The 13,090-nt window shown below is 39.1% G+C and overlaps 1 protein-coding gene across 1 annotated transcript in view; it reads left to right on the top strand.

Annotated features, from left to right (window-relative positions):
- The window catches only part of LOC105627633 (transcription factor 12), a 28,501-nt gene that overhangs the window by 5,610 nt on the left and 9,801 nt on the right, over positions 1–13,090 (top strand). The window contains exons 2-3 of the mRNA XM_012208912.1: positions 9,429–9,510; positions 12,605–12,741. Coding sequence (XP_012064302.1) covers positions 9,429–9,510; positions 12,605–12,741 — 219 coding nt within the window. The remainder of the gene's footprint in view (positions 1–9,428; positions 9,511–12,604; positions 12,742–13,090) is intronic.

Below are 13,090 nucleotides of genomic sequence, written 5' to 3'. Positions count from 1 at the left end.
GTTACGTTTAACTTTACGTTCGTCGACCGAACCGTACCGTTTACTTTTAGTTCGTACGGACGGTAACGTTAACTACACTACTCTCGAGAGTAGTACGTCGTCTCTCTCTCTCTCTCTCTCTCTCTCTCTCTCTCTCTCTCTCGCTCTTTCCCGGTGATACGGCGATACGGCAACGTATATTCTCTAGCGAATGATCCGAGAGAAACGGGCGAATAAACGGAGTTCGTAGTCGCATGCCGAGAGAGGCCGATTCCATAGATTTGATCCTTTTGCGGCGGTCTGACTTTACATGGGCTCAAGTCGCATTCTCGTCGAGTGAGTCGACGCATTATAGCAGTTGAAAAAAAAAACTGAGTTTGCTTGCCTTCTCTCATTGTTCCTTATGAACTATTGTTTCTATATCGGTAAGTTCTTCCAGCACATTTTTTTTTCCTTTTGTAACGAAACTGTCGCCTGCTTCTAGTTTGATAATTATGGTATTATAATAACAGCTAGGATAGTTTAGCGACATTTTGTCATTGAATGATTGAACTCAAGAAAAATAAATCTGAATCATATATTATTAAGTTCTAAGACTTGCTTTGACCGAAAATGATATATTTCTCCTCTTATTTGTGTTTGAATCCAAGAAAGATCTCAAAATGCTTGCGTGAAGCAGATTTTTATAATGCAAATTTTGGAGATAACTTTTTAATAGCATTCAGCTTGATAACATCGCCAATATTTGCACTTAATAACAGTTAAAAGTGCTATTTCCTGAAAAATAAGCCATAAATTTATTCATTTTACAGTTGATGAATTTCTTTTGGAATTCGATCGCGCGGTGTTTCGATTTCGAAATAACCAAGTTTTGCAGTGGCAAATTATTAATCGGTACAAGGTACACAGTGACTAGGACGACGAGGTGAGAAAACGCTCTCTCCAATACAGATGTGTACAGCGTTCACTCGTTAAAAACTATCACGTAGTGCGTATCAAGCGACTAATTGTTGATTATGCAGTCGTTTGTCTCTCTTACTCGGTGTGTGTGTGTGTGCGCGTTGCCGGTACGTCTAATAAATAATGTAAACCGCCGTGGATCTCTGGTCTCTTTTCACGTGGTGTACCTGGCGGTGGTGGCATCCATACGGAATTACATATGCACACCTGCCCTATGCGTTATAACGTTGTAAACCGACGGCGATCGGCGATGATGTTGGTAACGCTTGCGGAGGCGGGTTGTACCCGTCCCGTGTAAATGGCTTTAAGCCTCTTACGTCAGGTTTCCGCGGGTGGGTACTACTGATAATTAACAATTAGTGGGCACCAATTAAAATGAGGCTCGTCCGGCCGACCGGTTATACATCCGGAATGATCATCGCCTTATTCTAATGAGATTTTTATATCTTCGTCTAGAGCTTGTGTCAATTGAAATATAAAAGAAAATTTAGAGAAACAATTTTTAAAAAGTTTCCATATTAGACAATCTTGCTTGAAATGAATGGTTTTGCTGAAATATCTAAAAATGTAGCTAGAATCACGTTAAAACTTTTTACAGTATTGTCAATAATGTTAAACGTTTTACGTAATTATTTTAATGATCCTACAAAATTAGTTCCAAATCTGTACTAAATTAATCTAAACTAAATTTTTAGATACTTTAGCAGAGTCATTCTTTTCATGTAACTTTAATGACAATTCTTTTTCATCTGTTTTGAGTTTATTTAGAATTTTATTTTAAGAATTAGAATTTTATTTTAAGAATAATATTTTAGAATTTAATTTAGTTGAAATTTTATAAGGAAGCAATTCGTAATTTTTTCAAGATCTTAAAAAATTTGTAAATATTTTGTTATTGCGACATCTTGTGGCGGTTGAATCGTTTTTTGATTCATGTATTTATATTGCTTTTTAGCCTGATCGAAACATCTCGATTTTTTTTGTTTACACAATTAAATCGAGTTGATGACAAAGCATATCATTTCCTCTCAGCTGTGATTAATTCGAAAAACGATGTATCTAAATGAAGCCGCTTTGTCTTGGAGATTTTCGAGACAGCTCAGCGAAAATTACACGCGACTGCGCGTTTAGTCATCCGACGATTATGGCGCCGAAGCGTAGCGCATAAAAATATCTTCTCGCAAAAATCATGAACTCCACGATTCTTCAATGTAACCGCGCGACAAGAAGATTTCAACTTTTGACGTATTCTACGAATAAACTGTCGTATAAGTTTTCAAGAATAACAAAGCGTAATTTATAGTACACGGTTCACTGAATTCATGAAATATAAAAGAATATTCTCACGAGAAATGTACGATAAAATTATAGCCGATAAAGCAAATATTATTTTGATTGTCACTAAATTGACTTCTTATCGTCTCTTCTGGGCTAGATAAATGCGAAATCTTTTCATACTACAGCATAAGCACAACATCTGATCCGGTGACGGATGAAATAACGTCTGCTAAACAAATCTCAAATATTGCCGTGCCTAACTCGAGTTCTCGTCTCTCTCTGGTTGTTCCCTCGGTGATCGTGCTATCTTGATGCAATGATACGATAAGTACGATTCTGTGAAATTGGAGCTCTTAATAGGTTCACGGATAAGGACATCAGATAATTTGATATAACATGTAATCAATATTTCTTAGCACTTCAAAGATTTAAATTTAATATAATTTTTTTTTATAGAAATTATGACTAAAATAAAATAATAAAAAATTGAGATAATATTAATTTTTAAATTATAAATAACAAAAAGTATGTCGATAAAAAAAACAAAATTTTGATTTAACAACCAAAATTTGATTTAAGAGGAAAGATTCAGGATATTAAAATATTAGAACATTAGGATGTTAAGAACTTTTGTGAAATAATTTTTCAAAGGAGTGAATATGAATGTTTCTTTATTGTCAGCGTGATGTAATCGACGGTATTGCATAATTCAGCATGTGTTTAATTCAGTTTCGTCTTAAGAAATTATTCAAGGCATGACATCTTTGTAACAAGTGCAAGTGTTCGTACGGAAAGACGTTCCAATTCCTTGGCAGCCGTTCGAAATGGCGCAACCGGAAGTCGTCCTGTGTCGTGTACATGCCTATTCCATCTACGGGTATTTCCTTTACGACCGCCCGCTTCTTTACCCATGGGAACCCATTGCGATCTTGTAACACACGAGGGAGATTATAAGAGGCATAAATTTAAGAAAAGAAGAGACACAGTCATTACCATAGCGTGCTAAACAGCTTTTATTGAGCTACGAAGTTCCCACATTTCTCCCCGTCGTCTTATGAGTGCCCCTATGGGTCGCGAATTAAGATTTTGCACGAGCATCCCAGTATGCCAACAACACAAGAAGTTAGGATGACGACGCAGTGTCATATCCGAGTATAAATGCTGAACAGAATAGATTCCAAAGTCTTGAATAATTTCTTAAATTGTAAAATTGAATATTGCAAGTGTCGAAGACAATTTTACGATAGTCGTAAAAATGAATAAAGAAATAAAAGAAATAATATATTATCTTATTGCCTCACGAATAATTTATTTTAGATAATAGTTTTTGACGTACATAAAATTTTATGACGAACGGAATGGCTTGTAACTTATACTGCATAATGAAGTGATATGAGAAGTAAGAAATGGAAAAGCGTAAAATATCATATTTTATTGTTTTTATGAATATTTGTATGAGTAAATCGTCTCTCAGCTAGCGGAATTCTATCGATTCGTTCGCTCGACGAACACACATCTTATCGCGCAACTGGACAAATTTTACTTTGAATTGTCTGAATTATTCTCTATTACTGATATCGCTGTACTTCTGCGTGTCGCCGGCAATTTGTGTGCGGGGAGAGGGGATTATCAACACACGTGACACGGCGAGCCGGTCTCTATACTCGCGTGCGTACACGCGTGTATGAAAGCATGAGGCTGTTGACTGAAATTATCTCGTCGTCATCTACAGCACACGAGGCCCATTAACTACGACCGTTGCATCTATGCCTTTTTTTTTACAAACGCTCTGCTATTAACCCATTATGCCGACAAAGGGGAAAAAGTGGCGTGTAGCGTGGCGAATAAACGGCTCCGCAGCCGATAAGGCTTATCGATTCGTCAATTACAATTGTGGATTTATTATCGAGGCGTAAAATTTAATATTTGTTCGGACGTAAAATAATAAATCCGGTTTCTGTGCATCGAAAATTAGCAAAGACAACGAATTGAATAAATTTCAACGGTATTCTCATGACATCTTAACATGAGGCGATAGATTGTTCGACGATAGGAGGCGCCTTCATGGGAATTCCCAGGGTCCAGCGGTTCGATGAAAAAAAAAGAAAAATTCATTACTTCGTTCGAAAGAGGCACCTGGTTTCGTCTGTCGCTCCTCAACAGGCAAACGTCTTACCATAGTAATTAATAAGAGTATAATCAACGATCAATTATCTCGTTGATAGTGTAGTACCTTCCGCCTTTTATATCTTCCCCTATCCTTCTCTCTCTCTCTCTCTCCTCGCTCTTTTTCTTTCTCTCTCTCTCTTTCTATCTCTGTACTGCCTCTTGACTATACCCTTCAGCTCATTTCCGCCCACGTGTACTTAATAACGGTCACAGGGAAGAACCAATGCGAAAAGAAAGTAATCGTGGTTTCAATTTCAGAATTTATTTATTAAAATTATTGTGGTTTAATCAACAAAATTATTTTTAATTATTATTTTACATTGTTATTAATTATTATTATTGCAATCACATTTCTAGTTTCTATTTTGAGAAGTGTAAATATTACATTCACTATCTCGTAGGTACAAAGTGACAGATCGCAGTGGTTAAGTCAGTTTGCAAATCGATCTCGTACAGTGTAAGTCAAGCGAGGCGAACTGTGAATCACGACTATGGATGGTAAAATTTCCAGAATATATGCGGGGATGAACGACGATGACAATGATGACGCGGTTGATCGAGAACGTGAGATGGCCATCACATGCTCAATTTTCTAAAGGTTTCATAACATCCGTCTTTCAAGGAGGATACGCGGTGCCGCACCCTTCTGTCCTATTTCAGATTCTCGAAGGCTAATTTTCCTGACAGAGACATTTTCGTTGGTCCAGTCCGGCTTTCTCTGCATCCTCGACTCGACCACTGCTGTCTTTTCCATTTCACCCTCTCGATAGATCGTAAGACCTATGGGAAAGAGGGGCGTAGGAAAGGAGAACTAAATCAATGTAGGACATTTATATTGGCTGGAAATCGCTGACTCTCCACGGACGACTGTGGACATCCGAACGGGACATATTAAGATTTCTGATCCGCCGTGTCGACCGCGGCGACATTTTTATCATTGCGTGTCCTTTCCTTTCCTGCACGTCCTGCCGCGAGGAGGAAATAAAACGTGAATTATTGTCCATGCGGTGTCTCTCTCTCTTGCCGCTCCGCACGTGCTTCAGCTCCCAGTCTCTACAGATCCGGGTTAAAGTGGCCGTTATGGTTTTCGGTGAATAATTTAATGGCCCGTTTAGTGATGTCGGCTCGTGAATATCGAACGACATCTCGATACGCTTAGCAAACATTTTTGTCCGTTCAGCCGAATTTCGCATCCATCGCTAACCGAGAAAATTCAAGTAAACTTATAGCGATTAAACACTAATCTGTATAAATAGTGAGTGACCCCTAGTCTGCCCGTTAAAAATATTAAATAACTTAAATTTTTTTATTAACAAATTATTTCTATCATGCACTTTGTTCACAGTTTATTGATTAATTTTTGTTTTGAAAGTTGTTTAAATTCATTTATTTCCTATTGTGATCTCATTTCTTACGACTAAAGAATAAGAAGAAGAGCGACAATTAAAAGAGAGGAAAGAAACATGATGTACAAATCGGTCATTGCCAAAGTTCCATGTTCGATCGCGGGTGTCAAAGCAATTCATTTAAATTAATAGGACCAGAGTCCATACAGCGCAGCTTATCAGCCGATTAGTACCAGTTTTAATCTCCCTCTCTTGATCGGAGAGATGTTCTTATTTGTAAGGTCGTTATCGATCGGTTTTGCTGATAAAGCTCGATACTTTTATCGGATCATGATTATTCCTCTATCTCTCCCAGATATTCCGGTACCAGCGTTGCACACTCTCGAAAACGATTTCATGTCGTTTTGTCAGCAATAGTGTTCATTCCTTTTTCTCTGTCCCTGTTCTATGTTGTATCATATCAATACAAAAAAGAAGAACAACAGAGATGGAACGAATGCATGTTTTCTATCCGCGTTACGATCGAAATCCGCGAACGTTATAGAGTATCTTCCTACAATAAACCATTACCTAAGTTTTAAATCTAAAATCATAAGAAATTGACCTATCATAGTCGATTATTCTTCTCACATTCGAATCACGTGATGGGTCAATTTCTTACGACTTGAGACTTAAAGCATAGGTAAAGGTTTATTGTAGAAAATCTACAATAGATTGACCATCAATCGTTTGTGCCTCCTCGAGTCAATCAATTTCCAGTTGCTCCACGACGAATGGAAATGTACTCTTGTAAAACGCGCGTTCAAGAATCACTAGCGATTCAAACCAGAAGACTAGAGACACCTCAAGTGGCATCTACAACGAGATTTTAAGGTGTAAAACTTAAATTTAATCTTTAAGTAAGAAATTGACCAATTACAGCCAAAGAGGAAAACAATCAACTATGATTGGTCAATTTCTCACGGCTTAAAGCTCAAGTTTTACGCCTTAAGATTTCATTGTAGACATCGCTTAAGAGATTGGACACCATACATTTGATTCGCCATATTTTACAGAATCTACTCAAGATAAAATGAGATAGATTATGCATAAGATAGAAAGAGATATCCGCGCATCTCATTTTATCCTAAGATATCATCTATCTCATTCTATCCTAAGCATGGAAAAATATGGTGTACCAAAAGAAGTTGTGTCTAAACGATGTTCAATCTCTTTCTTGGGGATCTCTATCCCGGGCTTATCGTCCATGCGGCATGGAGATATTATTCCGAGGAGAGGATCCCTCCGCGTCGTTTCTTTCGCGAAATCGCGCTTCCATGCAAGCACGATGATTGGGTCGCGCGTCACTCCCACTTCGACCACGCGCTCTCGATCGACGTTGGTGAACGCGCGATACCGCGGCCGACAGTCGCGCGTAGTCGGCCGCATCGCTCGGTATTGTTTCACGTCAAATCGAATCGAGTCTCGTCGTTGCCACACAGTCTGAATTCGCACGTGGTTTCACGACTATCGATCTATCGCGAGAGTCCCCACGCGGCACTCCGCGTAGTTGCGAAGTTTCGGCGTCGGCAAAGTTGTACGATTCTTTCATGGCCCAGAGAAGGCGTTAAATTTCGGCCTGACGCCCCATAATCCTCGCGTTAGCAGCCGAAGTTTATTCTACTACCGCCTTCGCGCGAAGCGGAGCGCGCGGCACTTTTCGACGTGTTGGAAAAGCGGGACGAGAGAGAGAGAGAGAGAAAGAGAGCGAAACGGGAGGACGAAAGAAGACCGGCATCGTGCGCGAAAGTTTTCGGCACGGTGCAAGCGGATAAGGCAGTGCCGTGGAATATTTTAACATATATCACGACGAGAGAGAAAGAGAAGAGAAATTGGGACGAGGGGTTGTTATAGCGCGCGATTGCTGCCTCCCTCTCTTTCCTCTTTACTTGGCTAGCTCCTCTTCCGTTTCGTCTTCCTCTCTCGTTTTCGCACGGCAACTCTCTTCCGTTCGTCGTCGGATCTATGTACCTTTGTGGTGGTGATGTGCCGTTCTGTATGACGTGACCCGTGTGATAGGACAGAGTCGGTGTATCGTTCGAATCAACGCTCACATACCTCCGACCGCCAACATGTTTGTCTGTCACACGGACTACGGCAGCTATAAAATGGTAAATTTACCGAAAACGCGGACTACGCAAAGTCTCTCGATTGTATCCGTACCTTTGGTATAACCAGAACGATCGATAGATCTCCGTTTCTGTCGCGTGCACTCTCTGTGCATCATCCTCTTACATTGTTTTTTTCATCCCGAAGCTCTCGTGTCTATCTGGTTCAAGGAAAGGGACATGGAAGGGAAAGGGAGCGCTAACCATAAATCTATAACTTGGAACTGAGAGCACGAATGTGTTCTGTATGTAACTCGCAGTTCGCATAATCCGTCTTCGGTCCGCGACTCTTCTCGAGGAGGAGAACATTTCCCGATCTATGTAGTTCTCTCGGAGAAACGTCCATAATGGATGAGTAATCAAGTTATATTGGGTAACACCGTTTGTTCCGATAGCGCGCTTTATCCTTCATTTAAATGATTGGAGTGCAATATTGGATTAGACAATCGAAGATTTCACTGCAAATTCAAATGTATAAAAAGTGTATAAAGTTTGTTATATATACGTTGTATGTACGTTATTTAGTATTCCGTGTAAAAATACTATACTACATGTTTAAATGTGTAAATCCATATTTGTATGCAGTATAGTGTTATTTTTGCGGAAAACTAATCACTTGATTTTGCAGTGTTTTTATCATGGAACTATTTCCACTTTATTATCAGCATCTTGCCTTACATTCGACATCTCTATATTAACAAGTTCCCAAATTCAACGAGCTTCTAATAATTATTTTTATGGACGTCGTACTTTCTGACCTTCAACACGTTCTAAAAATTGAAGCACTGTATATCTACCGAGTAAATCTAGTGTCGCTGAGACAACGCGTTTATCACTGGCATTTTTAACACATAAAGTTTCAGTTTAACGATTTTTTTTTATGAAGAATAAAATTATCACAGCGCAACGCGACGAATGTCGTTAAATCAGATCTTCTACTCGTCCCTGTGAAGATTGATGATGTTAATTAGATCGAGGAGGACGACCTAATCTTAGATTTTTATTGATGTCCCCGTTGCGCAAGGATAACCGTGTGTATGTATACGTATGTGTAACCATTTAATGACTCCATCATACCGATTTTCTCTCTCTAGAAGCGCACGTTCCTCTTTCGCTTTCGTCTATGTCGCTGAATTAATGATTATTCTCGCTACGAGCCACGACGTTGCTTGATGTCGTAATAGTCGACCGGGTCTATCGTAAGATCGATGGAGAGATGCGCTACAATACAATGCACAAAGATGTCGCAAGAAATGGAGATGCAACATCATGCTGGTGTCCGCCTGATAGCTGATGGTGGATTCCGTGTGTCGTTGCAATTACAGCGTAATTTTTCGCATTACACGAAATGCTGAAACGCCGACAAAGTCGATGAAAAGTTTCGCGGCAAACATCACGACGAAGAAAATTATATGCGCGGCATTTCCGTTTGTCGCTGCATGTTGATTCGCGAGTTAATCGGTCGAATCATAGGATTTCTCCGTTTTTTTTTAAAGCCTTTTATATTTAATAATGAATTCTTAATTAAATTACTTCTTCTCTGTTGTAGTATGGCTCGGATGAATTCGGACAGGACTCGCCGAGATACACGTCGCCGAAGGGTGCTCTTTACGCGGATTCCTATTACATCGGTAAGTAAATAAAAAATAAGAATTATTAAAAATAAGAAAAATCAAAATCTCGTTTTTTTTATTTCAAAAGTGACACAACTAACAAAAATGTAATTTTTTAAATTATTACCATGAATGAGTTTGGTAAAAATAATTCTCTTAATCATCAAAAGTAGACTTAACTGCACATTCCATCTTTGTCAAAAGAGAACTTAAGTTTTTAAGAAGAATAAGATTTTACAATTTAAATGTAAACTGTAAAATATTTTATATAATTTTTGATTGATTATTCCAGATTTGTTACAATTTTGTAGAATACGAATTAAAATCGTTACAATTCAAAAAGAGTTTTTAAGGATTGTAAAATAAAAGTGACGTAATATGATTATGGTTTTAAGAGTATATTTTTTGCTAATACTAATATTTGATTAATGAATAATTTTCTGTTAAGATAAAAAGGAGTTTTTTCTCTTTTCTAAAAAGACCTGGTTTTTTTTCGTTTTATCACTTTTTTTTAAAGAGTACGATCTATACTTTAGTTTTACTAACTCCGATAAGAATAAAATGGAATTTTATTGAATGAATCATTGCATCCTTGATATCTCTCCGGGCAAACAGACATCACGTAGATTAAGAACGAAATTAGAGCGCGTGGTAACAAACTCGTTATCGTTACTAATTTCACGAAAGTAGTTATGAAATAGATTACTGACTTATATCTGTTAATAATCGATATCAGCGGACATGGATGTAATTAAACGAGATAGTGCGAACCTCCTGGTGGGTTCGATAGATCGATGGTTATCTGCGAATCGGCAGCCATCGGCATAGGCGCGGGTATGTGTACGTACGTCGCGTACGTATACGTACGTATATATCATTTGGAAATCGCATAACGATCTGAATAGACGATAAAAGGAATTTTACGAGCGCACTAATATTCAACTGTTTAACGTTCGCTCGTAAAATTTTGCCGTTCTGCCTGTCGCGCGTAAAAACAATAACAATCTCGTTATTTGTTCAAGCGGCGTGGCGGGGCATTGAAGTTCGTCGCTGGATTTCGCGGATATATCCGGCACACCGCTGTCGAAAAAAAATTCCACGGAAAACTTCGTCGACGAGATATTGCCAATAAAAGCAATTCTTCGTTGCTTGCTTCGCTACCGGCCACTGCGAATGTTACTTTGTTGTTGCAATGAACATTTATCGAAGCGCTGGCGTCTTAGAATCACTATTTTAGTAATTTTTCGTCGCTCGCAAAAGTCGCTTTTCTTTGATGTGCTCAATCTCTTAGGTCATACTCCGTAATATTGATTTGTTGCTTTAAAATTAATTTAACGCGCAGGATTGTTCGCATAGGAACAATTATTATGTCGAATTATTATGCGAATTGCTCCATTAGTTGGAACTACTGCTGATTTTTATAGAGCTGTAATCGTTTTACGGAGTAAATTTTATTTTAGATTATAACGGTCTTTGAAAAATTATCATTAAGACAAGTGCGATGTACCATCACGCTCTATGCTTCGCGGATATTCGTCGCTGCTCTTCAGACTCGTGCAAGAAATCGTTGGAAATTGTATACAAAACTTAATAAAACTCCGGTCGATAATATGAAATTTTCACCCTTCGTTCGTTTGAATCTTCAAACTTCAATAGATTTTTATATTGTTCTTATATTGTTCCGTTATAAAGATTTAAAAAAAAGTTATATAAGTTTGTGAAAGCTTTTTGATAATAAATTTTTACACAGAAGTTAGATTGTATTTTACTTATTTTTTATTGATTTAAATTTATCTACTAGAATTTACAATCAAAAAATCAATTGCATTTTTAAAGTCCAATGTTGCCGGTGGAGGATTAACATTTAAGTAAAAATAACAAAGGATTTATTTGATTAAATCCTAAATAACGTGTAAAAGAATGCAAAGCACAAGTAATTAAAAAATCACGTTAATGGACCAAATGATCCGTAGAAAAATTTTGCATATTTAAATATGCAAATATTTTAGATGATCTTTACACGATGATATATCTATGAAATCGACGAAGTTTTCACCGCAGGGCTCGTTATTATGGATCAGATGAGAAAAGTAGCAGTTTAAGTACGCTTTCGAAATACGTGTCGGCGCTCGTGGCACTCGGTAGCTGACCGGAATGGCTTATAAATGGGAGGCCACGACGAGGGGGGCGAAAAAGTTTTATCAGACATCGAACACCGGTAGTTGGTAGGAACGCCCGAGTAGTTTGGCTTAGTTTCCGTTTTCTCGTCGAGGAGTGCCCGGTACGGGAATTATATCAAGCAAAAGTATCAAGAAATACGTTCCCGAAGCTTATTGCTGTTGTTTTCAACTGAAATAATAGTCCGCGCCAGTACCGCGTCTATTGGCCCTTATACCGGGTGTGTGTGCGGTTCCACCGCAAACGATACCCGGGAACCGAGTGAGACGTTGGAAAGCGCGAAATTTCGACTTGGCGAAAGTCCAGGGAAGTTGTATCATACCGCGGACTCGTTCTCGAAATAATTACTGCGGAAGGAATGACATCGTCGCTTGATTAGGAAGTTTTGGCGCGGCGCTTGTTCGCAGCGGAACGTTGCCGTTGTGTTAATCGACCAAAATTATATAAACATTATGAAGTGCAAGGCATCCCTGACGAGAGGAAAATTCGATTAAATGCCGCGAGGATGCATTTTAATTCGATTTGGACGCCCATTATCTGGGCACGTGCGCGACATTCTACGCTCGCTGAGTGGAGAACGCCACGTGCTCTATTATTTATTATTTCCCGCTCCAATGACGTAGAAAGTGCTCGGGGTAGTCGACGAGATTCTATTCTACATTGCGATACTTCAATTACATCGAACGAGAAAGAATTTTTACGAACACGACGAGTGGATGTCGTGTTCAAAAGGAAGCACGTTCCGAAGGTATCTAATAATGCGTCGCGCAAAATTCTTATTTATTACTCCATAATCTATATTATCGAGATATTCTGAAATTTCCTTTTTACAAACACGTGGTTGCTCTGAATTGATTATTTAGATCTCGAATATTCGAATAATAATAGGATGACACATGATTGATCGAAACCGCGTCTCTCTCTCTTGTTGCAGATGGTAATACTACAGGAACCGGTCCCGGCGACCCGTGGACGGGTAGCGGCGGTGGTGTCCAACCCCCATATAGTGGATATGCACCCTCTCACCTGGCGCAGCCAGCCTATCCCATGCACCTACCCCACGACCCCATGGTAAGTGATTTCTCCTACCCCCCCCCACCCCCCTCTCTCTCTCTCTCTCTCTTTCTCTCGCATTCTCTCATTTCTATCCCGACTATACCCTTGCCACGGCCGAATCCGAAGAAACGATCAATCACGCGTGACTCGACTGCTAGTTCCTACGGAGCCGCCGTCGCGAAAACGACGTCTCTGGAACTTCGTAATAGACACGGGGATATTTCTTCTTCCATATTCTCTATCGTCGAATACGTGAGTTCGGTGAGGAAGTCGACAGATTAAAACCTAAGCGGGCGACCTAATCTTGGTGCTACGGAAGATCGATGTGTCTCCCGAGCAGCTTTGGTGATTCTCTCTCTCTCTC

Source organism: Atta cephalotes (genome assembly GCF_000143395.1).
Source record: "Atta cephalotes unplaced genomic scaffold scaffold00009, whole genome shotgun sequence".
NCBI classification, from domain to species: domain Eukaryota; kingdom Metazoa; phylum Arthropoda; class Insecta; order Hymenoptera; family Formicidae; genus Atta; species Atta cephalotes.
Note: the sequence above shows the minus strand (reverse complement) of the source record. Positions and strands in the feature narration are given on the sequence as shown.